This window comes from Hypomesus transpacificus, unplaced genomic scaffold (genome assembly GCF_021917145.1).
Source record: "Hypomesus transpacificus isolate Combined female unplaced genomic scaffold, fHypTra1 scaffold_203, whole genome shotgun sequence".
Classification (NCBI taxonomy): Eukaryota; Metazoa; Chordata; class Actinopteri; order Osmeriformes; family Osmeridae; genus Hypomesus; species Hypomesus transpacificus.
The window spans coordinates 264,388-288,076 of NW_025813744.1; the positions used below are offsets into that span (position 1 = coordinate 264,388).

Sequence of the window (23,689 nt, forward strand, 5' to 3'; positions counted from 1 at the left end):
ACCAGGCCTGTCAACATGTCAACACAAGAGGGGATAGATATCCTTGTTGGGACACACAATTCAGTCCCATTAAAAATCCTGTTTGCCCTCTCTTCTTACTACTCTTCTTTATGTTTTAAATAGCTAAATAGCAGTTTTAATAGTTAAACACACCCCCCCTCCTCCAGACTCACCCACACAGACCCGGGGGTCTCTGATGTCCCTACTGGGGTCCTGGTAGTAGAAAGGTTTACACATGTCACAGTTGCGGCCCATGGTGTTGTGGAGACAGTCGTCACACACCCCCCCGCTGGTGTTGCCCGTGGCCAGGAACACCGCCATGTCAAAGTGGCACTGGCTGGAGTGGTCGTTACAGGTGCATTCTGGGTAAAGGTGCAGGAAGGTACGAGGGATAAGGATGTTTGGGTTCATTTTCATGAATACAGTTTTATAAATGATTAGATTATTTTTAAAAGACAGGAGGATGAGATTAGGCAGGAAGTGATGTAGGTCTGTTTCCTGTCTGGGTGGGGTAGAGACCTACCTTTGCAGGTGTGAGGGTTGTTGGCCTCTGCTGGTTGCCATGGCAGGTCGTTATAGAAGTCACGGCAACGCTCACAGTTGAGGCCCTGGGTGTTGTGGTTGCACACGCACCGCCCATGGATCTGACCAATCACAGAAGAGCAGGAAGTCAAACCAGCACTTTTATACAATTCAATTCCTACCCACAAAGCACCTGTTATGCCCACAATCAGGGCCAGTGCTAGCAATCCACGGGCCCTCTGCCAAAATATATTCCCTATATAAAACCCTCCTCCCCCTCCCCGGCCCCCCCCCCACCATGCGGTCCTCCCGGGCGTTGACCCCGGGCATGGGGGCGCACTCGGAGGCGTGTCCGTAGCAGAAGCAGCTTCCTCGCAGCACCAGCTCGTACAGGGCGTAGTAGTACTTCTGCAGCACGTCCGCTCTGCGGTCCAGCAGGTTGTCCCCCAGCGTGTGAAGCTTGGTGAAGTTGATACGCAGGCTGGTGATGCGGAGCAGTTCTGTGGGGGGGGGGGGGGGGGGGGGAGGGGAGGGGGGGAGGGGAGGAGGGGAGGAGGGAGGGAGGGGGGAGGAAGGAGGAGAGGAGGGAGGAGGGGAGGAGGGAGGCAGGGAGATATTGGTTACGGGTCAATTGAAGGACTGGTTAGCTTTTAGGTGTTATGCAGTGTGTGGTATTGTGTGTGTGTGTGTGTGTCTCACCCTGGATGTCCAGGCTGTAGGGGTCCTGCACCTTAACTGCAGGGTCCAGCACCTTGTAGATGACCTGCAGAGACACACCAGGTCAACTCTAACAACTAACACCAAACATGAAGATGGGAACATCACAGTCCCCTGTAAAGGCCGCAAACACCTCACAGTCTGTTTGGAAAGACTGGTTCACCCAACAACCTCCAACAAACACCAAACATTCCAGACATTCTTCTGTTGGGTTTACAGTGTTTGGAAAGATAACTCTCTCTCTCAGCACCAACAAACACTGTCATCTCTCAGCCCCAACAAACAGACAGGCATTAAACACCAAACCAACAGAAACAGCAGTGTAGACCTGACCTCTCCGTGAGAGGAGGGCTCGATGTCGGAGTAGCGCTGTTGGCAGATGACGTCGTTGATGTTGCGCAGGGCGTGGGCTGGGACCCAGGGGAACGTCCTGCTGCAGTTGTAGGCAAAGTAACGGTACGGGCGCCAGGAACGCCCGAAGTCCGAGGAGCGCTCGATCACCATGGCAGCCGGGCGGAAGGTCTACGGAGACCCAGAGGGGACACACAGAGCCAGGGCCACAGTCATTTAAGATGTACTGCATGTTTGTCTTGTTGGTAGGTGTGGTTTGGTAGTGTCGTGTTTAAATTGAAAAAGGTTATTGGAGTGTACTGTGGGAGACTATTCATTTATATACACTCACACACACACACCATACACAAATATACACACTTACACACTCAAACACGTGTACACAGTACACACACATTGAGACACACACAAAGACATACCTTAAACTTCATGATGAGGTGAGTGAAGTGGAATTCAGCCTCCAGGTTCAGTCTGATACTAACATCCTCCTCTCCTACAGCCAAGTAGACACACAAAGTACCGTGGTAAAAAACACACACCTAGAAACACACTCTGCAGCACACACACACACACAGCTGTGAACACACACACAGCTGTGAACACACACATAGCGCACCGTTGGCAGACTGCCACCAGGTGAGGTGTCCCAGGCCGTCCTTCAGGGAGATGGTGTTGTCCACACGGTGGCTCACTCTGTGCCCGCTGGGGTGGTAGGGCAGGCGAGAGTCACACTGGAAACACTTATCTGACTCCTGCAACACACAGGAACAGGAAGTCAACACAGGAACAGGAAGTTATCATAGGAACAGGAAGTCAACATTTGGCCTCACTTGGCATGGCATGGGACAGGGTAGAGGGGGGGTGGGGCAGGGTAAAAGGGGGTGGGGCAGGGTAAAAGGGGGGGGGGGGCAGGGTAGAAGGGGGGGGCAGGGTAGAGAGGGGGGCAGGGTAGAGAGGGGGGCAGGGTAGAGAGGGGGGCAGGGTAGAGAGGGTGGCAGGGTAGAGAGGTGGCCAGGGTAGAGAGGGGGGCAGGGTAGAGAGGGGGGCAGGGTAGAGAGGGTGGCAGGGTAGAGAGGGGGGCAGGGTAGAGAGGGTGGCAGGGTAGAGAGGTGGCCAGGGTAGAGAGGGGGGCAGGGTAGAGAGGGGGGCAGGGTAGAGAGGGTGGCAGGGTAGAGAGGTGGCCAGGGTAGAGAGGGGGGCAGGGTAGAGAGGGTGGCAGGGTAGAGAGGTGGCCAGGGTAGAGAGGGGGGCAGGGTAGAGAGGGGGGCAGGGTAGAGAGGGGGGCAGGGTAGAGAGGGGGAGCTTAAAGCTGTGTGTGTGTGAGTGAGCGTGAGTGAGTGTGTGTGGGTGAGTGGGTGTGTGTGTGTGAGTGAGTGTGTGAGTGTGTGTGTGTGCCTGCATGTGTGTGTATGAATGTGTGTGTGTAAACATGCATGCCTTTGTTATCAACAGTCTAAATCTGACTGTAAATCTCCAACAACCCTGTAGCACCCCCTGCCAGAACACCGCCCCATACACACTCACACACACATACACACACTCACACACACACACTCACACACACATACACACACTCACACACACACACACATACACACACTCACACACACCTACACACACTCACACACACATACACACACTCACACACACATACACACACTCACACACACACACTCACACACACATACACACACTCACACACACATACACACACTCACACACACATACACACACTCACACACACATACACACACTCACACACACATACACACACACACACACACACCTAAACACACTCACACACAAGCTCTCCCAATTCTCTGTCACATATTATCCATCTTTATCCCTCTCCTTTGTGTGTGTGTGTGTGTGAGTGTGTGTGTGTGCCTGCATGTGTGTGTATGAATGTAAACATGCATGCCTTTGTTATCAACAGTCTAAATCTGACTGTAAATCTCCAACAACCCTGTAGCACCCCCTGCCAGAACACCGCCCCATACACACACTCACACACACATACACACACTCACACACACATACACACACTCACACACACATACACACACTCACACACACATACACACACTCACACACACATACACACACTCACACACACCTACACACCCTCACACACACATACACACACTCACACACACATACACTCACACACACACACACACACACACTCACACACACATACACGCACTCACACACACATACACACACTCACACACACATACACACACTCACACACACATACACACACACACACACACCTACACACACTCACACACACTCACGCACAAGCTCTCCCAATTCTCTGTCACATATTATCCATCTTTATCCCTCTCCTTTGTGTGTGTGTGTGAGTGTGTGTGTGTGTCACCTGCAGGTGGCTGACTATACAGTATGTCACCGGCCCTGTCAGACCACAGGTGGAGCTGGCAGTCAGGTTCACCGATCGCCCAATCAGGAGGTTCCCTGTTGCCGGGTAACAGCTGCCGTCGGTGCAACCATGGCGACCGGAGGGGAGCTCCTGCCCAGCCACACCTAGAGCTGATAGAGAGAGGAGGGAGGGGGGGGAGGAGGTAGGAGGGGGAGGGGGAGGAGGGGGAGGGAGGAGGAGGGAGGAGGGGGAGGGGGAGGAGGAGGGAGGGGGAGGGAGGAAGAAGGGGTGAGGGGTAAGGGAGGAGAAAGACCACAAGTTAGTTGTCATAAATTGCAAGGTGTTCTGGGCAGTCTTAGTTACATGACATTCTCCAACACTGCCACCAGTAGAACCAAGCTTAGAACCAAGCTGTTCTAGTGGTGGAACATCTGATTCTGTTCTGATTCCCCTCACCCATTCTCTCCTCCCAGTTCCAGTTCCTTGAGTGTAAACACTCCTCCTTCATTCCTGTACACTCATAATTGAGTATGTTCACACACCCTGGTTGTGAAATCAAAGGGAAAACATCTCTGTACCTAAGGAATGCTTGTGTGTCGTGCTATACTGGCTATGCTTCCTAATCCTGGGAACCTACCTGCCTGTTCTAGATGTTTCCTTCTCCAACAGACCTGAAAATGACTGGGTCGTTATCAGGCTTGGCGACAACTCCTTATTTATAATCTGGTGTGTTGGAGCAGGGAAACATCTAGAACATGCAGGGCAGTGGACTCCCCAGGACCAGGGTTGGGAACCACTGCTCTAGTGTCTAGACAGAATGTCTGTGTGTGTGTCAGCCTCTAGTGTCTATACAGAATGTCTGTGTGTGTGTCAGCCTCTAGTGTCTATACAGAATGTCTGTGTGTGTGTCAGCCTCTAGTCTCCAGCCTCTAGTCTCCAGCCTCTAGTCTCCAGCCTCTAGTCTCCAGCCTCTAGTCTCCATGTAAACTGTATATGGACAATATATATGGCCTACGTTATGGTTACTTACTAGAACACTGATAACTGACAATCTGGACCTTTCCCATTTAGACTTTCTGGACCTTCTCAAACTGTTCTTGAACACCCTTGCTTTAGTGTCGGGCCTCAAGCCTCTAGTATCCAGCCTCCAGTCTCTAACATCCAGTCTCTAGATCCAACATCCCACCCTACTGATTTCTGCTCAATCTACTTCCGTTTTAACCACCCCTATCTCCCACTCTCCCTCTCTCACTCCCTCTGTCTTTCTCAGACACACACAAACAAGAACAAGTTCTGTCCGCATCACTGACTCTGAATAGCCTGGCTCATCAGGCCCGAGGAAGAGACACACAGAGGAGAGAGAGGGTAGAGAGAGGAGAGAGAGAGGAGAGAGAGAGGAGAGAGAGGGTAAAGAGAGGAGAGAGAGAGGGTAGAGAGAGGAGAGAGAGGGTAGAGAGAGGAGAGAGAGGAGAGAGAGGGTAGAGAGAGGAGAGAGAGAGGGTAGAGAGAGGAGAGAGAGGGTAGAAAGAGAGGAGAGAGAGAGGAGAGAGAGGGTAGAGAGAGGAGAGAGAGGTTATAAAGAGAGGAAAGAGAGAGGGTAGAGAGAAGAGAGAGAGAGGGTAGAGAGGAGAGAGAGAGGAGAGAGAGGGTAGAAAAAGAGGAGAGAGAGAGGGTAGAGAGAGAGGAGAGAGCGAGATGGTTGAAGGAGAGGAGAGAGAGAGGGTAGAGAGAGAGGAGAGAGAAGAGAGAGAGGAGAGAGAGGAGAAAGAGAGCGAGGGTGGGTGGCAAGGCCCCTTTCATCATACCAGCCCATGGAACCGTCAACACAGACTTGTAAGGACAAGAGGATTCTGGGAGTGGGAGGGGGTCTGGGAGGGAGGGGGGGTCTGGGAGGGAGGGGGGGCTCTGGGAGGGGGAGGGGGCTCTGGGATGGAGGTGGGGGGTCTGGGAGGGAGGGGGGGCTTTGGGAGGGAGGTGGGGGCTCTGGGAGGGAGGTGGGGGCTCTGGGAGGGAGGGGGGGGGGCTCTGGGAGGGAGGGGGGCTCTGGGAGGGAGGGGGGGGGTTCTGGGAGGGAGGGGGGGCTCTGGGAGGGAGGGGGGGATAGGTGAGGAGGTAGCAGACATCTTGTTTCCTAGTACAGGTGGAGGATTAAACCATCTAGAACAGGGTTCTAGACCTGCTACCATAACTGGTACCATCCAATTCAGATCCCCTCACAGGATAAAAACACACAGTAGCTCACACGCACACACACACAGCCGCTTGGACCCTGCTTGGACCCTGCTCAGGTAAAGATTAAGCTGAAGCAGATTCTCAGAATACCAGCTGAGACAGCACACACACGCATTCACACACGTACACACACACACTGTTGCCCTGTACTCAGTAACCTAGAAGACATACACACACAGTCGCAATGTACTGACTAACCTAGCACACACACACAAACTCACTCACACACTCACAGACACACACTCACTCACACACACACTGCTACAGTACAGAAGGTGTGGTCAGCAGGTGGACCTTTGGAATGTGGAGCAACACACACCAGACACTCCTTCTGCAAACAGTCTTTAGACCAAGGATCTGCACACACACACACACACACTCTCACACACACTCTCACACACACACTCTCACACACACACACACACGTACCCTCAGAGCCTCTCTCTCACACACACACACACACACACATACACTGTGACACGCACACATGCTATATGTCCAAGCTCCTCCAAAGCCTTTCTCTGTCACTCACTGTGTAATAGAGCAGGGGGGTGTTTGGCTTGGAAATTACAAGGCAAGGAACACACACATGCACACTCACAGAATCTCATTTTTCTAAAGTTGTTTTTGACATCTGAGCCTCTCTCCCCCATCTCCTCTCCCCCTACCCGCTCTTCGTTCCAGACACCAGCACAACTTTACCTGATCCACACTTGCCCTGACGAGCACAGAGAACGTGAAATATACGCGTGTGTGTGAGAGAGAAAGTGTGCGTGTGATTGAGTGTGTGTGTCACACCCACAGAGTGCCAGCTGGCTCAAGAGATGTGAGACAAAACAATTATCTTATTCTCTTAAACCTACTAATATAATCGCTCTGAATCAACCTCGTTGTTTACGTATGACGTATTTCCAAGTGAGCTGCCGGTTGCCTTGGCACCGGGTAAACTCCAGCGCTGCTAATCCGCAAGTCGGATGTCTCCGTCTACTTTCTAACCGTAAGGAGAAAACGAAACTATGAAAACTACAAAAGACGATCAAATCAAATCCTACACATACGTCTCCGTGGGGTCAGGGAAACATGAGACCACCTGTATCAATATGTTTTAACACTTGTCGTAAACGGCAAATTTCTGTGCGCACTTGAATTGGGATAGCTAGTGCTAGGCTACCAAGTTAGCGCAAATGCCGCTAAAAAAAAACGAAATGCTACAATGCATCACTGTACACCTATGAGAAAACCTACATTACGGACATCTATAATATATACTTCTGTGATCTGAAAGAGCAACTGGAAAACATGCGTTTCAAGTTTAGGCGTTAACCGCCAACTGAAGAACACAGCGCGAGCTCACAGTTTGTAATCTGCCGCAGGATTTCGTGCCCTTTCCTACTCTAAACACAAGTGCTTGGCGTTGAATGGGGGGGCGTTCGTAAACGTGCTAGATAAATTGCATACTAAATATATATATATATATATATAAAACACATTTAAGTAAACGGGGAATTGCATTCAAATCTCAGGATGTGCCACACCTGCGCGTGTGCCCCGTCAGGTTACCATTCTTTCTCCATGTGTGACAACAACCAGCATTTCACTTTCCACTCACTCTAAAACAGACTCAAATACCCAGTAACACAATACTCCACAACAGACCATAATAATCCACAACACCATAATAATCCACAACAGACCATAATAATCAATCATCAATTATGGGAGTCAGATGGCTGAGCGGTGAGGGAGTCAGGCTAGTAATCAGAAGGTCGCCGGATCGATTCCCCGCCGCGCCACATGATGTTGTGTCCTTGGGCAAGGCACTTCACCCTACTTGCCTCGGGGGGAATGTCCCTGTACTTACTGTAAGTCGCTCTGGATAAGAGCGTCTGCCAAATGACTAAATGTAAATGTAATCAATAAACCCATCGTAAACAAGAGGACAGGGTAACACTGGTTTCACAACTGTCTGTGTTGTCACCATCTGGTTACTCAAAGTATGATTAGAGCGTTGGTCAAGCACGTGCCTGCACACTGCCACAAACACAGACACACACAGACACACACTGCCACACACACATCTCACACACTGCCACTCAAACACACACACACACACTGCCACACGCACACACACATCACACACACTGCCACACACACACACACAGACGCACGCCCACCAAAGACAGTGGTATAGGTAAACATGTGTATCCACTGATCCATGGCTACATGGCAGGAATGCAAGCAGAGAGGAAAATGTTACTCATTAAGAAAAACATACCAGGTGTCAGTGTCAGACACACACCCACAATGCACCTCCATCTCCAGAAGGAATGTACCTCTATGGAGAGGAGGGAAGAGATGGGAGAGGAATGGGAGAACAGGAAGGAAGAGGACAAGAGAGGAGAGGAGGGAAGAGATGGGAGACGAATGGGGGAACAGGAAGGAGGAGGGAAGAGATGGGAGAGGAATGGGGGAACAGGAAGGAAGAGGACAAGAGAGGAGAGGAGGGGAAAGAGGAGAGATCTAGAGCATCACAAGACCACATCATCTCAAATTAACTGGATTAAGTTTGAAGCTCCTGAAGCAGGCTCAGGTAAACCACCGCTTCCTGTCACACACACACACCAGCAGCTACTGTGTGTGTATGTGGCTTACTGTCTCAGTCAGCAGTGAAGCAGATGAGAGCCAGTTCTGACAGCTATTGATGCTGATGCTACTAACCCCTCATAGAGACATTCCACTCATACCAGCCACTGTGCTTCCCTCAAATAAACCATCCTCAACCCAGCGTTCAAAGCTGTAAGTAGCCCCCCCCCCCCACCGACACACACACACTCCCGCCTGCATCGAGAGGGTGAGGAACTGTCATGCCAAAAACTGTCCAGCCTGACGTCACAATGCAAAGTCCATCACAGTGCTGGGTTTCAGTTGTGACATAATGAAGCTGTGTTGATGGAGAACATGTTAAACACACAGATCACAGAGACAAACAGATGGACCAGCACAAATACCTGCAGCCACTCGGAGGGGAGGGGAGGGGAGGGGAGAGGAGGGGAGGGGAGGGGAGAGAAGGGGAGCAAATCTGCTCTCCAACAGCTTTTAAGAGACACTCAAGAGAATGCAGAATAGAACAGAGAGCTGTTGAGATTCAAACTCTAGAGTTCCGCTGGACTCACCCAATATGAGGAGGCCCCAACACACAGCCATGATGGACCTGGATACTAGGCCTTCTTATTGACTGCAACACAGAGGGGGGAGCGGTTAGCAGTGCATGTATACCTTCCATATTCAAAATATTACAATGTGTTGGTGGAGCTAAAGTTGCTGTGATCGTTTGAATATCTTTTCTTTTGAGGCTGTTAAAAAACAATAACCCACTCCATAGATTATTTTTTAATTGTGTGTGTGTGGACCTCAGGGTGGGTATAGAGACTGGTGTCTCAGGTCAGAGGGACCAGGGTGTGGTGCTGGATGTGTCTGAGGTCAGAGGGACCAGGGTGTGGTGCTGGATGTGTCTGAGGTCAGAGGGACCAGGCTGTGGTGCTGGATGTGTCTCAGGTCAGAGGGACCAGGGTGTGGTGCTGGATGTGCTCAGGTCAGAGGGACCAGGGTGTGGTGCTGTATGTGTCTCAGGTCAGAGGGACCAGGGTGTGGTGCTGGATGTGGCTGAGGTCAGAGGGACCAGGGTGTGGTGCTGGATGTGTCTGAGGTCAGAGGGACCAGGGTGTGGTGCTGGATGTGCTCAGGTCAGAGGGACCAGGGTGTGGTGCTGGATGTGCTCAGGTCAGAGGGACCAGGGTGTGGTGCTGGATGTGTCTGAGGTCAGAGGGAGCAGGGTGTGGTGCTGGATGTGTCTCAGGTCAGAGGGACCAGGGTGTGGTGCTGGATGTGTCTCAGGTCAGAGGGACCAGGGTGTGGTGCTGGATGTGCTCAGGTCAGAGGGACCAGGGTGTGGTGCTGGATGTGTCTCAGGTCAGAGGGACCAGGCTGTGGTGCTGGATGTGTCTCAGGTCAGAGGGACCAGGGTGTGGTGCTGGATGTGTCTCAGGTCAGAGGGACCAGGGTGTGGTGCTGGATGTGCTCAGGCTCCACAAACATTCCCCTGCTGTCTGAATACCCTCTACAAACACCTTGACACACACATACACAAAGATACACACACATTACAGCTGGTTAACTGGCTAGCGTTTGGACTATTTGCCTGACTAGCTGGCTGGCTAGTTGGTCAACTGTAGTTGACTGGTTAAATGGTAGGCTGGCTAATTGGTTGGCTGGTTAAATGACTGGTAGGCATGTTGGTTAACTGACTGGTAGGCATGTTGGTTAAATGACTGGTAGGCATGTTGGTTAAATGACTGGTAGGCCTGTTGGTTAAATGACTGGTAGGCATGTTGGTTAAATGACTGGTAGGCATGTTGGTTAAATGACTGGTAGGCCTGTTGGTTAAATGACTGGTAGGCCTGTTGGTTAAATGACTGGTAGGCCTGTTGGTTAAATAACTGGTAGGCCTGTTGGTTAAATGACTGGTAGGCCTGTTGGTTAAATGACTGGTAGGCCTGTTGGTTAAATGACTGGTAGGCATGTTGGTTAAATGACTGGTAGGCCTGTTGGTTAAATGACTGGTAGGCCTGTTGGTTGACTAGCTGACTAACTGGTTGACTGCCTAGCAAGCTGCTTGGCTGGCTGGCTGGCTGGTTGGCTGGCTGGCTAGTTGGCTGGCTGGCTGGCTGGCTGGCTGGCTGGTTGGCTGACTGGTTGGCTGGCTGACTGGCTGACCACGAGCACATCACAACCACACACGAACACAGGGATCAGATAGAGTTTATGCCACTGTTATATCCCTATAGGGTTAGGGTTACCCTATAGCACTGAATCTGGTAATACACAGCCCCCTTATTACTACACACAACACCTATTATACACACACTACACGCACACTACACACAAACTACACTCACACTACACCTACCATACACACACTACACACACACTACACACACACTACAGATACTACACTATAGTCTCTCCCTAGAGCTAGTTAGAACATCAGTTAGAACGTAGAACCACATCAGTTAGAACGTAGAACCAGATCCTACCGACTTCCCAGATCCCCTGCAGCCAGACAGCGAACAGCCTCAGCACAGAGCGAGAGAGTCTCTGTGTCCGTGTGTGGGGTGTGTGTGTGTGAAAGTGTGTGTCTACGGTGGGTGTGAAAGTGTGTGTCTACAGTGTGTGTGTGGAGAAAAACCTTGTAAGCGCAACTGGCTTTTGGGATGTAGAAACAGACAGCATGTGTTTGGCCAATAGGGGAGGAGTATATGTGCGCACCACTCAGCCCGCCCCCCTGCCCCCGCCCCCCTGCACCCGCCCCCGCGCCCCTGCCTGGTCCCCCAGCCCTCATCAGAGGGGCAGTGGTCTGAATGGACAGCCATTCTTATTCTAATTCTGCTGTCACTCTGGGAGCCACCGGCTGAAAGAGGAGGACTAGTCTCCAGGCAGGCGGAATGCACCAAACTATTATTCTAGAGAGCAGGGGAAGGGAGGGAGGGAGGGAGGGAGGGAGGGAAGGAGGGAGGGAGGGGGGGAGGGGGGGAGGGAGGGGGGGGAGGGAGGGAGAGGTGTGAGGGAGAACTAAAAATATAGTCTACCTTTCAAAACCTTTTTCGACTCCTCAAGTGCTCATCAATAATGCAAACCTTTCCAAACTTTTAGTCTTTAAACTTTTTCCGAAAATGCTTTTTCAACCTTTTGAAACTTCTTTAACAACTTATTTTCAAAATGATTTTTTAAACCTTTCAAAACTTTTTTTCCACACACAGTGTAAAGACAGGAGAGAGGAGGAGGACATACAAGCCTAACGCGTAGTAGATGAGACTAAATTAAAGCAGAGCAGAGTACAATAGAGTACAGTAGAGTATAGTAGTACTCCTCAATGATGCAAACATTTTTTATAAACTTTTTCTCACAACTTTTTATGGCAATCTGTTTCAACTCTTCGAAACTTTGTTTTAAAATGTTTTTTTCTATTTATTTTTTTACCTTTCAAAACTTTTTGTCAAAATGTTTTTCCACACAGTGAAAGGAGAGGAAAGAAGAGGAGAACAGAGAAGCCTAAACCAGACAAGGACACCGATAGGTCAGATATGAAGGGGGCGGGGCTGTGAAGGTTAACCATCACACCAAGTTCTTTCAACTCCTTACAAAAGATTGGGGGTGGGGAGTGTGTGCCATTATCAAACTGTTGTATGAGTCTGTGGTGCATGCGTATGTGTGCGTTAGTGTGCATGTGTGTTAGTGTGTGTGTGTGTCCTGTAGAACAAAGGCAGCCTCACATTCCCTTGCTCCATGTTTGTGTGACCTTTGACCTCCTCTATAGAGGCTGTGACCTGAGAGGGCGATGACTCAGCAATCTCAGGGGAACCCACAGAAAGGAGAACCCAGAGAACCTGAGGGTAACCATGGAATCAGAGGGTAACCATGGAACCTGAGGGTAACCATGGAATCAGAGGGTAACCATGGAATCAGAGGGTAACCATGGAACCAGAACAGCACTGTGACATTAGTGGTCTGGGGTCCATGATGACACAAGGGTGACAGACTCATGGAGACAGGCCTCCCTGACCCAGGCCTGGCAGAGACAGAGGTGACAGACTCATCAGGACTCCCTGACCCAGGCCTGGCAGAGACAGAGGTGACAGACTCATCAGGACTCCCTGACCCAGGTCTGGGAGAGACAGAGCTGAGAGTGTTGAGAGTGTTCTGGGCTGTGAGGAGCCAGATAAGCCATGGAGCCTAGATGACGATTACCTTCAGACTAAACACCCATATCACCCTGCTCCGTCTGAGTGTGTGTGTGTCTGTGTGTGTGTGTGTGTGTCTGTCCTTTCAGTCACCCTGACTGGGCTGGTTATCAGAGGTTGGATCTGTCTCTAGTCCCTACAGGTCTTCAAACAGGTACCACCTAGCAACACTGTACATGATTACATTAACTAGCATGTAACCACCTAGCAACACTGTACATGATTACATTAACTAGCATGTAACCACCTAGCAACACTGTGCATGATTACATTAACTAGCATGTAACCACCTAGCAACACTGTACATGATTACATTAACTAGCATGTAACCACCTAGCAACACTGTACATGATTACATTAACTAGCATGTAACCACCTAGCAACACTGTACATGATTACATTAACTAGCATGTAACCACCTAGCAACACTGTGCATGATTACATTAACTAGCATGTAACCACCTAGCAACACTGTACATGGTTACATTAACTAGCATGTAACCACCTAGCAACACTGTACATGGTTACATTAACTAGCATGTAACCACCTAGCAACACTGTACATGGTTACATTAACTAGCATGTAACCACCTAGCAACACTGTACATGGTTACATTAACTAGCATGTAACCACCTAGCAACACTGTACATGGTTACATTAACTAGCATGTAACCACCTAGCAATACTGTACATGGTTACATTAACTACCTAGTAACACGGTACATGGTTACATTAACTACCATATGATTAGTATGTCCTTCTGGTAACCTTGAAGCAAAATGATATCAAGTCCAGAAGCATAAATAGAACATTTTGGGCTGTGTGTGTGTGTGTGTGTGTGTGTGTGTGTGTGTGTAAACAGGTTAACCCTGGGGATTGTAGATGTTCTGGGTCACCATGACCATAGAGTGGGGGACAAACTTAGATAGAAGAGAGGAAGGAGGGAAGAGGTGGAGGAGAGATGAACAGGGGAGGAGGGAAGAGAGGGAAGAGAGGTGAACAGGGGAGGAGCGAAGAGAGGGAGGAGAGGTGAACAGGGGAGGAGCGAAGATAGGGAGGAGAGGTGAACAGGGAAGGAAGACAGGGAGGAGAGGTGAACAGGGAGGGAAGAGAGGGAGGAGAGGTGAACAGGGGAGGAGCGAAGAGAGGGAGGAGAGGTGAACAGGGGAGGAGCGAAGAGAGGGAGGAGAGGTGAACAGGGAAGGAAGACAGGGAGGAGAGGTGAACAGGGAGGGAAGAGAGGGAGGAGAGGTGAACAGGGAGGGAAGAGAGGGAGGAGAGGTGAACAGGGAAGGAGGGAAGCTGTCTGTACAGAACGGGATTGGTTGCCCACCAGATGACATAATTTCCTGTTATCGGGGGAGATTGTCTAAGATCTGCAAAAGACGCAATCAGCCATTTCCCTCAAGATAACTATCAACCCTGGCTAACAGAGTGTGTGTGGGTGTGTGTGTGTGTGTGTGTGTGTGTGTGTGTGTGGGTGTGTGTGTGTGGGTGGGTGTATAAGTATAGAAATGTGAGAGACAATTGACAGATAGAGAGGGGGAAGAGAGAGATTCCGAGATAGGGTGAAGGAAATTAGAAAGAAAGGGGGAGTAAGTGAAGAGAAGAGTTAGCCTGGCTGCCAGCCCAACTTCTCCCCGCCCACAAAAAAATTTGGTTGGGAAGTTGGGTCTGGAGGGTCTCGTATTGGGGAACAACTACAGAAAACCAGAATCGGGACGGAACAATGAAATTGCCAGGGTGGGCTTTATACGATGATAGACAGATGATCAACAGTAACTTAATCAACAACGTCACGAAAGTGTGTTACATTTACATTTAGTCATTTAGCAGACGCTCTTATCTAGAGCGACTTACAGTAAGTACAGGGACATTCCCCCCGAGGCAAGTAGGGTGAAGTGCCTTGCCCAAGGACACAACGTCATTTGCCACGGCTGGGAATCGATCTGGGAACCTTCAGATTACTAGCCAGATTCCCTAACCGCTTAGCCATCTGACTCCCTGGGTTGAATTCGTTTTCAACAAACAAAATATCACCTTGCTCTGATTGGTTGTAGGTCTATCCAATTGAGCGAAGAGGCATTTGTTTTACGAGTTCGGTTGAAACACGCACCGTAGTCACAGCCCAACGGAGAGTTTTCAGACTCATATTCTGACTAGAATTATGAGTATGACAACGTCAGGCTAGAGAAGAGTAGGAGGAAGAGGGGAGAAGAGGAGAGGAGAAGAAAGGAGGGGAGGACAGGAAAGGAGGAGAGGAGGAGAGGAGAGGAGAAGAAAGGAGAGGAGGACAGGAAAGGAGGAGAGGAGGAGAGGAGAGGAGAGGAGAAGGAGAAATGAAGAGAAGGAGGAAAAAGGGAGGAAAGGAGCAGAGTGGAGGAGAAGAGAGAGGAGAGAAGGAGAGGAGGAGGAGAGGAGCAGGGAAGGGGAGGAGGGGAGGAGGGGGGAGGGGAGGAGAGGAGGAGAGGAGGAGAGGAGGAGAGGAGGAGAGGAGGGGAGGAGGGGGGAGGGGAGGAGAGGAGGAGAGGAGGGGGGAGGGGAGGAGAGGAGGAGAGGAGGAGGAGAAGATGAGGAAAGGAGGAGGGGGGAGGGGAGAAGGAGAGGAGGGGAGGAGGGGGGGAGGGAAGGAGGGGAGGAGGGGAGGAGGAGAAGAGGAGAAAAGGAGTACAGGCCGATGAGGGATGAATGAGACCATGTGGAGTCATTTGTCTGTTTACGTCAAATTAATGGAATGCTGCAAATCCTTTCATCAAACCCAGTTCTGAACAGGAAGAAAACTTGGCAGCTTTCTACTGACACCACCCTCTAATCACGGTGTGCGTGCGTGTGTGTCAGTGTGTGTGGGTGTCAGTGTGTGAGTGTGTGTGTCAGTGTGTGTGTGTTTTCCATGCATTCTCCTTCTTTCCCTCCCTTCTTTCTCTCCCTTCACTTTGTCCACCTCCCTCCCTTTAACCTTTCCTCTCTCCAGCCTCCAGCCCTCAGCCTCCAGCCCTCAGCCTCCAGCCCCCAGCCTCCACCCCTCAGCCTCCACCCCTCAGCCTCCACCCCTCAGCCTCCAGCCTCCACCCCTCAGCCTCCAGACCCAAGCCTCCACCCCTCAGCCTCCAGCCCTCAGCCTCCAGTCTCCACCCCTCAGCCTCCAGCCCCCAGCCTCCAGAGCAGAGAGAGCTGATTAAAGCTACAGTAAGACCACACCATGGGAACTAGACCTTTACACTTGTCCAAACACCAAGACATAAACCCTCTGACGGGAGAAACCGGCCCAGAGACAGCTCGTCCCCTCTTTAATAACATCACCTCAGCCTCCCGGGAGAGGAAGGACGACTGTAGCCGTTACCATCATCCCCGTTATGAGTTCAGCTCTTAGCGGCGTCTCAGCACCACACACATCTGAAACACCACGAGGAGCGGGGAGAACGGAAACTATAATACATTTAATTTAGCCACATTTGATTCCTTTAGCGTAGGGATAGGGAAATAAAGAAGTGCGTGGTTTTAACAGTGTTTCTAAAACACCACTGAGTCTAACGATAGCAACGCCAGGGACAAGAAAAGCCAATCGTGTCGTAACCATGGGTTACAGGGTTTTTATCATTAAGGGTAAAGACCGTCTGGCCAGACTCCATGTTTAATCCGAGTTTTATAATCGTGTTGGAATGTGTGACACGGTGTTGGAAATCTAGCTAGTCTAGCCGGTGACCTCCGGTAGCCCAACCTTCACCCGCCGACCCGCGAGTTGTCAGCAGATATCACAATCGGTGAGTCCGTTAACAAGTGAGGAAAACATTGCGAGGTGACTGATTGCAAAAAACACAGCAGGACAACTGAGGTGTATCATCTAAAGTTATGTTCCCGCTCCCTGTAGGCTAATTACTGTCGTTTATATAGGTTATATTAGTCCTGGGACAAACCGGGCCAGTTTAGGAGGGCAGTACGGGCTATGACCCGTTACTCTGCTCTCAGAATCAATGCTCCCCGGGCTTTCGCACCTGGCAACCAATTTACGCGACTTCCATGCGACATTGATGAGACTTTTACAGTCCTTCAATCCAATCATTTAATTCCTGACTTTCCCACGTTGTTGATGACCGCTGACAGCTGGGTTTCTCCCTACCTCAGATCTAACAGCGTTTAACTTGCAGGTTCAACCATACCGTGTCACATTATGACCGAGGTTACAACCTTTGCTGCAGCCATGTCGAAAGAAGAAGAAACGTGTATTGGTCTCACAGTTATGTCGATGTTCCTATGTAGCCTAAGACAAATCCGTTTTAACATGGTACAGTCTACTAATTACGTATTTGTTTGCAGAGTCGACATAACTGCTTGAGCTTTGCACAGTTTACATTCCTTTCCAATAATCTTTCATAGGTTGCCAGGATAATTCAGCACGTTTGGATATTAATCAGTTTTTATAGACAATGCCATTCCCTATAGAAAACCAATCAAAGCTACAGTACAGCAAATTGAAATGTAACACTTTTAACCTCAAGTTCAACGTCGCCTGAAGCGCGGAAAGGGTGTGGCGGGTTTGCCTCACCTGGTTAGAAATTTGCTCGCGGCGTCCCGTCCTTATTCGCTCAGCACCGCTCAATTTCACCACCTGCGTGCGTCCTAGCTATGTTTCCGCTCTCTCCAGACTGGTACAGCGAAGCACTGGCGAGGGGCGGAGTCAGGGACGTTTATCAACTTACATTATCCTATAGGAATACACTCCTGCCAGGTACTGTAGAAATAGGAGGGGGGAAAAACTACAGGCGCCACTTTTTGACCGACAGCACGATTTACTCCGCCAACCTACAATTTCAAATTTCAAAGGACTCTCGTGAGCACGGCTCAACTTCGGTCTCTCTGATTCTTTGTTATGCAACATATTTTATTCCGCTTCAGTCACGTATGAAATCCTGAAGTCATTTTGCCATCCTACGTTAGGGATTCAGATGTGTGTGTGTGTGTTGGATGTGTGTGTGAGAGAGATTTTGTGTGTGTTTGTATGTGTGTGTGTATATGCGTGTGTACCCCTGATTGGATATAGGCTCAGAGGAGGCAAAAGTATCAGGGCATGGTGTGTGTGTGTGTGTGTGTATGCAAGTGCTCATTGCTGTGTGAATGTGTGGCCCAATGTGTGGTGATCTCTGTCTTCCTGTCTGGAGGGGGGGGGGGGGGGTGTATCAGCATGGTTATAGGATGATGATGACAGGATGATGATGACAGGATGATGATGACAGGATGACGATGACAGCTTCGTCCCTGAGGTGGTTACCTGGAGCCTGGATAATCAGGAGCACATATCTCAGATTACACGTGTTTGTGTGTTTGTATGAGTACATAGGTGTGTATGTGTGTATACGTGTGTGTATATGTGTGTGTATATGTGTGCGTGTATGTGAGTGTGTATGCAAGTGTTCATAGCTGTGTGTGTTTGAGTATGTATATGTGTTTGTGTATATGTGTGTGGGGGCGTGTGTATGCAAGTTTTTATAGATGTGTGAGATTTTGTGAATGTGTGTCTGTTCATGTGTGTGTGTGTGTGTGTGTGTGTGTGTGTGTGTGTGTGTGTGTGTGTGCGTGTGTGTGCGTGTGTGTGTGTGTGTGTGTGTGCATAACTTCCACCGTTGCTGTGGGAACCAGAACAGCGGTTGTGTTCGATGATCCGTTCATAGCTGAAGCCAGAAGGCCTTCTGGGTGCTGAGGTCACACACACCTGGTCCACCCAGGCCACACACACCTGGTCCACCCAGGTCACACACACCTGGTTCACCAGGTCACACACACCTGGTTCACCAGGTCACACACACCTGGTTCACCAGGTCACACACACCTGGTTCACCAGGTCACACACACCTGGTTCACCAGGTCACACACACCTGGTCCACCCAGGTCACACACACCTGGTCCACCCAGGCCACACACACACATTCAACACACCAGACACACCAACACATACACACATGCAGACACGCACACACACATTCAGCACATGCAAACACACACACAATAGTTGCTTGGTTTATACTTTGAAAGCTAACTCTGGTTGCCATAGCCTCAATGAATAACCCTTCATTCACACACTGATGGATGACCAAATGATATTTCCATGGTTTTATGTACTTTTAATAACAAACCCTACCAGAGTGGTGTCAGTCAGATATCAAACGGCTAAACATCATGATAAACCAGGAAGCTCAAATCAAGCAGTGTCTGACGGAGCTAGAAGTACTCATCACAACGTCCATCTACGTACTGATCAGATGCTGCCCTCTGCTGGACAACAGCATACATTACATGCTGGGGGAGGCTGGAGTGCTGAGAGGGGGGTCTGAGAGGCTGGGAGGGAGGAGGCTGAGAGGCTGGGAGGGAGGAAGCTGAGAGCCTGGGAGGCTGGGAGGGAGGAAGCTGAGAGCCTGGGGGGTTGGTAGGTGGGGGCTGGGAGGGGGGAGGCTGAGAGGCTGGGAGGGGGAGGGCTGAGAGGCTGGGGGAGGCTGGGAGGGGGGAGGGGGAGGCTGTGAGGGGGGAGGGATGGGAGGCTAGGAGGGGGGAAGGGGAGGCTGTGAGGGGGGAGGGCTGGGAGGGGGAGGGCTTGGAGGGGGAGGCTGGGCCAGAATGTGGGCAGAGAAAGCCTGGTGTGTCTGTGCCAGCTGGAACATCCCCCTGACCCCTGCGATGTGTCGTAGGTGACCCTGATCTCTCTGGCTGTCCCAGTCTGAACACGTCCACTCCACCTGGAGACACACACAAGAGACGTGAGTATGAGTGTGTGTGTGAGTGTGTGAGTGAGTGTGTGTGTGTGTGTGTGTGAACGTGTGTGAGCGTGTGAGAGTGTGTGTGTGTGTGTGTGTGTGAGTGTGTGTGAGTGTGTGTGAGTGATTGAGTGTGTGTGAGTGTGTGTGAGTGTGTGTGTGTGTGTGAGCGTGTGAGAGTGTGTGTGTGTGAGCGTGTGAGAGTGTGTGTGTGTGTGTGAGTGTGTGTGTGTGAGTGTGAGTGTGAGTGTGTGTGAGCGTGTGAGAGTGTGAGTGTGTGAGAGTGTGTGTGTGTATGTTTACCAGTCTGGAGTCCTGTGTCTCCAGTCCTGTCCTCCTGCTGACTGAGTCTCTGAGGGCCTCCCACAGCCCCACTGCACTCACCCTGTCTGACACAGCAACACATCACCATGACTACCACCATGACTACCACCATGACTACCACCATGACTACCAGCACGGCCCTGCTCTACCTGCCTACCATGCATAACACAGACATCGTCATAGAAACAATGTTTTCTTCATGTTCAAAAACAGAATGGCCCAGTGGTAACAGGCAAGGAGGGAGTTTGTTATTGTTGTTCTACTGTGAGTCAGTTTAGCTCCACATTTGCTCATGTTCAAAAATGACTTGTTTTATGAGTCCTGGGTTAGGGTTTAAATGTGATCCTTGGTAACTAGGTTTCAATGAACACGAAGGATTATTACACCCCAGGATGACTGTGTTATTGCCTCGCTGAGGGACACACGGCTACAGCTGATTGGCTTTTCACCATGGAGACGGCAGCCTTTAACCATGGAGACGGCAGCCTTTCACCATGGAGACGGCAGCCTTTCACCATGGAGATGGCAGCTTTAGTAACACCAGAACAAGCAACATCACTAGTGTCCAGGGCCTTCACTATATCATGGACACCAGAAAGAACCCCTCACAATCATATTTTTTTATATTATAACTCCCCAGAGCTGTGATTTAGCTCTGTGATTGGACCTCACTAGACAGCTCTGTGATTGGACCACACTAGACAGCTCTGTGATTGGACCTCACTTGACAGCTCTGTGATTGGACCTCACTAGACAGCCCTGTGATTGGACCTCACTAGACATGCTGCCTTACACAGGAGGAGGGAACAGATCCAGCTGTGATTGTAGTTGTTGTTCCGGAAAGTGATGGTCAGAGAACCATGAGCATTTTCCTGCAGTGCTGAGTTGTAAAGAGCAGAGGTTCAAAAGGAACGCACCCTTGCCAGCTTTGTAAGAGGTTAGGGGAGGTGTGGTGGTTAGAGGTGCATTTGTTTTGTACCTCCCATGTGTTCTACCAGTTGAGTGTACCAGGAGGGGGGATGGGCGGCCATGCTCACAGAGGGCTGGAGGAAGGATTCAGCAGACAGCCTGCACACACACACACACACGCACACACACACACACGCACACACATGCACACACACACACACACGCACACACACACACACACACACGCACACACACACACACACACATGCACACACACACACACACACATGCACACACATGCACACGCACACACAGGGAGAAAAAACTGCTGCTCAAACAAATGTCTGTTCACTTACATATGAAAACATCCACATAGACACATACATCCACATAGACACATACATCCACATAGACACATACATCCACACAGACACATACATCCACATATAGTTCAGGAGTCTACCTGCAGTACACCGGAAGGCATATTACTTTTAACAAGCTATTGTTAATCAATGAGTCATTTTTAAGCAATGTTGTTACCGTTACACACAGGAGAACTGACCTAGACAACACACCAGTAAGTATATGTACAGTACGACAGGGAGTCAGTGGTTAGGGCATCGGGCTAGTAATCTGAAGGTTGCCAGTTCGATTCCTGGCTGGGGCACATGACGTTGTGTCCTTGGGCAAGGCACCTCACCCTGCTTGCCTCGGGGAGGCTGTACTTACTGTAAGTCGCTCTGGATAAGAGCGTCTGCTAAATGATTAAAGGTAAATGTAATGTAAATGTACAGAATATGTACCTGTGCAAGAATTGGTAGTAGTCAAACTGTAGTTCTGGTCCAGGTTCCCACATGGGAGGTTCCATTCCCGGTCTTGGTTCTAGTCCTGGTTCTAGTCCTGGGTCTAGTCCTGGGTCTAGTCCTGGGTCTAGTCCTGGTTCTAGTCCTGGTTCTGGTTCTAGTCTGTTTGATGGTTCTTCCATGTTGATATCAGGGTTTGTGCCCAAAAAAATTCCAGCACCTGGTCTGAGTCTGCCTCGCCTCTCCTCACCTGGTGAACTGTATCCTCTCCTCACCTGGTGAACTGTCTCCTCTCCTCACCTGGTGAACTGTCTCCTCTCCTCCCTTCCGCTACATACAGTACACCCTGGCCTACTCAGGGGACTGGTTGCCGAGGGCTGGTTGCCAGGCAGCACGGGGCACCTGGTTCACCATGACGGAGGTTGAGAAAAAAAAAAGCTGCTCGATCACTCTTCCCTTACCTAACTCTTACCTGTCCATCTGCCATCTGTCTCTCTCTGTCTCTGTCTCTGTCTCTCTCTCTCTCTCTCTCTCTCTCTCTCTCTCTCTCTCTCTCTCTCTCTGTCTCTCTCTCTTTCTCTCTCTCTCTCTCTCTCTCTCTCCTCTCTCTCTCTCTCTCTCTCTCTCTCTCTCTCTCTCTCTCTCTCTCTCTCTCTCTCTCTCTCTGTCTCTGTCTCTGTCTCTGTCTCTGTCTCTCTCTCTCTCTTTCTCTCTTTCTTTTTCTCTCTCTCCCTGTCTCTGTCTTTGTCTCTTTTTTTCTCAACCCAAACCCAACTTGCCCCAACTCGCCCTTGTTAATTTTCAAGCGAGTCATTAGTGAAAGAATAACAGAAAAGCAGGGATCAGTGAGCGGACAGGTGGACACTTCTGCCTTTATTAGGTTACCATAGAAACCACACGCCTGCCTTCACCTGTGACCTTTCTGTTTACCTGTCCAGGTGTTTACCTGTTTATAGTGTTATAGTATTATAGTATTATAGTATTATTGTATTATAGTGTTACAGTATTATAGCATTATTGTATTATTGTATTATAGTATATTATTATAGTATTATAGTATAGTATTATTGTATTATAGTATTATAGTATAGTATTATAGGATAGTATTATAGGATAGTATTATAGTATAGTAGTACAGTATTGTAGTATAGTATTGTATAATATTGGTTAGAATTATTTAGATACTGTTGTATATTTTCGAAATGTTATATGCACTTTCATGCATGAGGAGGGGAGGGGAGAGGGGAGGGGAGAGGGAGAGGGGAGGGGAGGGGGAGGGGAGGGGAGGGGAGGGGAGGGGAGGGGGAGGGGAGGGGAGGGGGAGGGGGAGGGGAGAGGAAAAAGCAGTAGAAGGGAGGGAAAGGTGGAAGGTGGCAGGAATGGACGAGGAAGAGAGGAGAACAATAGGGGGAGAAGATGAGAGGGGGAGGAGAGGGGAAGAAAGGGAGGAGAGGTTGGTATCTCACCCCTCTTCTAAAGGGAAACTCAGACATGGTTCCAGGACAACAGAATCAACTTCAGCGCCAATCACACTCCCCCCCCCTCTCACACAAATCTCCACATCAAAAGGAACCCCAAATTCAATCATAATTTAATGAAAGTGATAGTATGCAGCATGCACATGCACCGTGTGTGTACCAGCGTGATGTCAGCACCGTCTTATCTTCGATCATTCCCATCACACTGCAGCCTTCATCATCCTCACAAGGTGTACAACTCCTCCCTCTCCTCTCCCTTCTTCCTCCCTCCCCTTTCTCCTCCTCCCCCCTCCTCTCTCTCCCACCTACCTTCTCCTCCAAAGCAAGATAGAAGGTTCAAATCCCCTTGTATCTCATCATCTGCATTCAAATGCAGCCGGTAGGCTTCAGATTACTGATTGATCAGCAAGGTGTGTCATCTATGTA

At 50.0% G+C, this 23,689-nt stretch overlaps 1 protein-coding gene across 1 annotated transcript in view; it reads right to left on the minus strand.

Moving 5' to 3' along the window:
* Window positions 1-17,675, minus strand: part of lamb2l (laminin, beta 2-like) — a 31,218-nt gene extending 13,543 nt beyond the window's left edge. Inside the window, 10 exon segments of the mRNA XM_047013780.1 lie at window positions 174-362; window positions 524-644; window positions 820-1,022; window positions 1,222-1,285; window positions 1,573-1,761; window positions 2,010-2,083; window positions 2,207-2,342; window positions 3,977-4,146; window positions 9,382-9,443; window positions 17,550-17,675. Coding sequence (XP_046869736.1) covers window positions 174-362; window positions 524-644; window positions 820-1,022; window positions 1,222-1,285; window positions 1,573-1,761; window positions 2,010-2,083; window positions 2,207-2,342; window positions 3,977-4,146; window positions 9,382-9,412 — 1,177 coding nt within the window. The 5' untranslated portion in view covers window positions 9,413-9,443; window positions 17,550-17,675.
* Window positions 17,676-23,689: the final 6,014 nt, after the last annotated feature.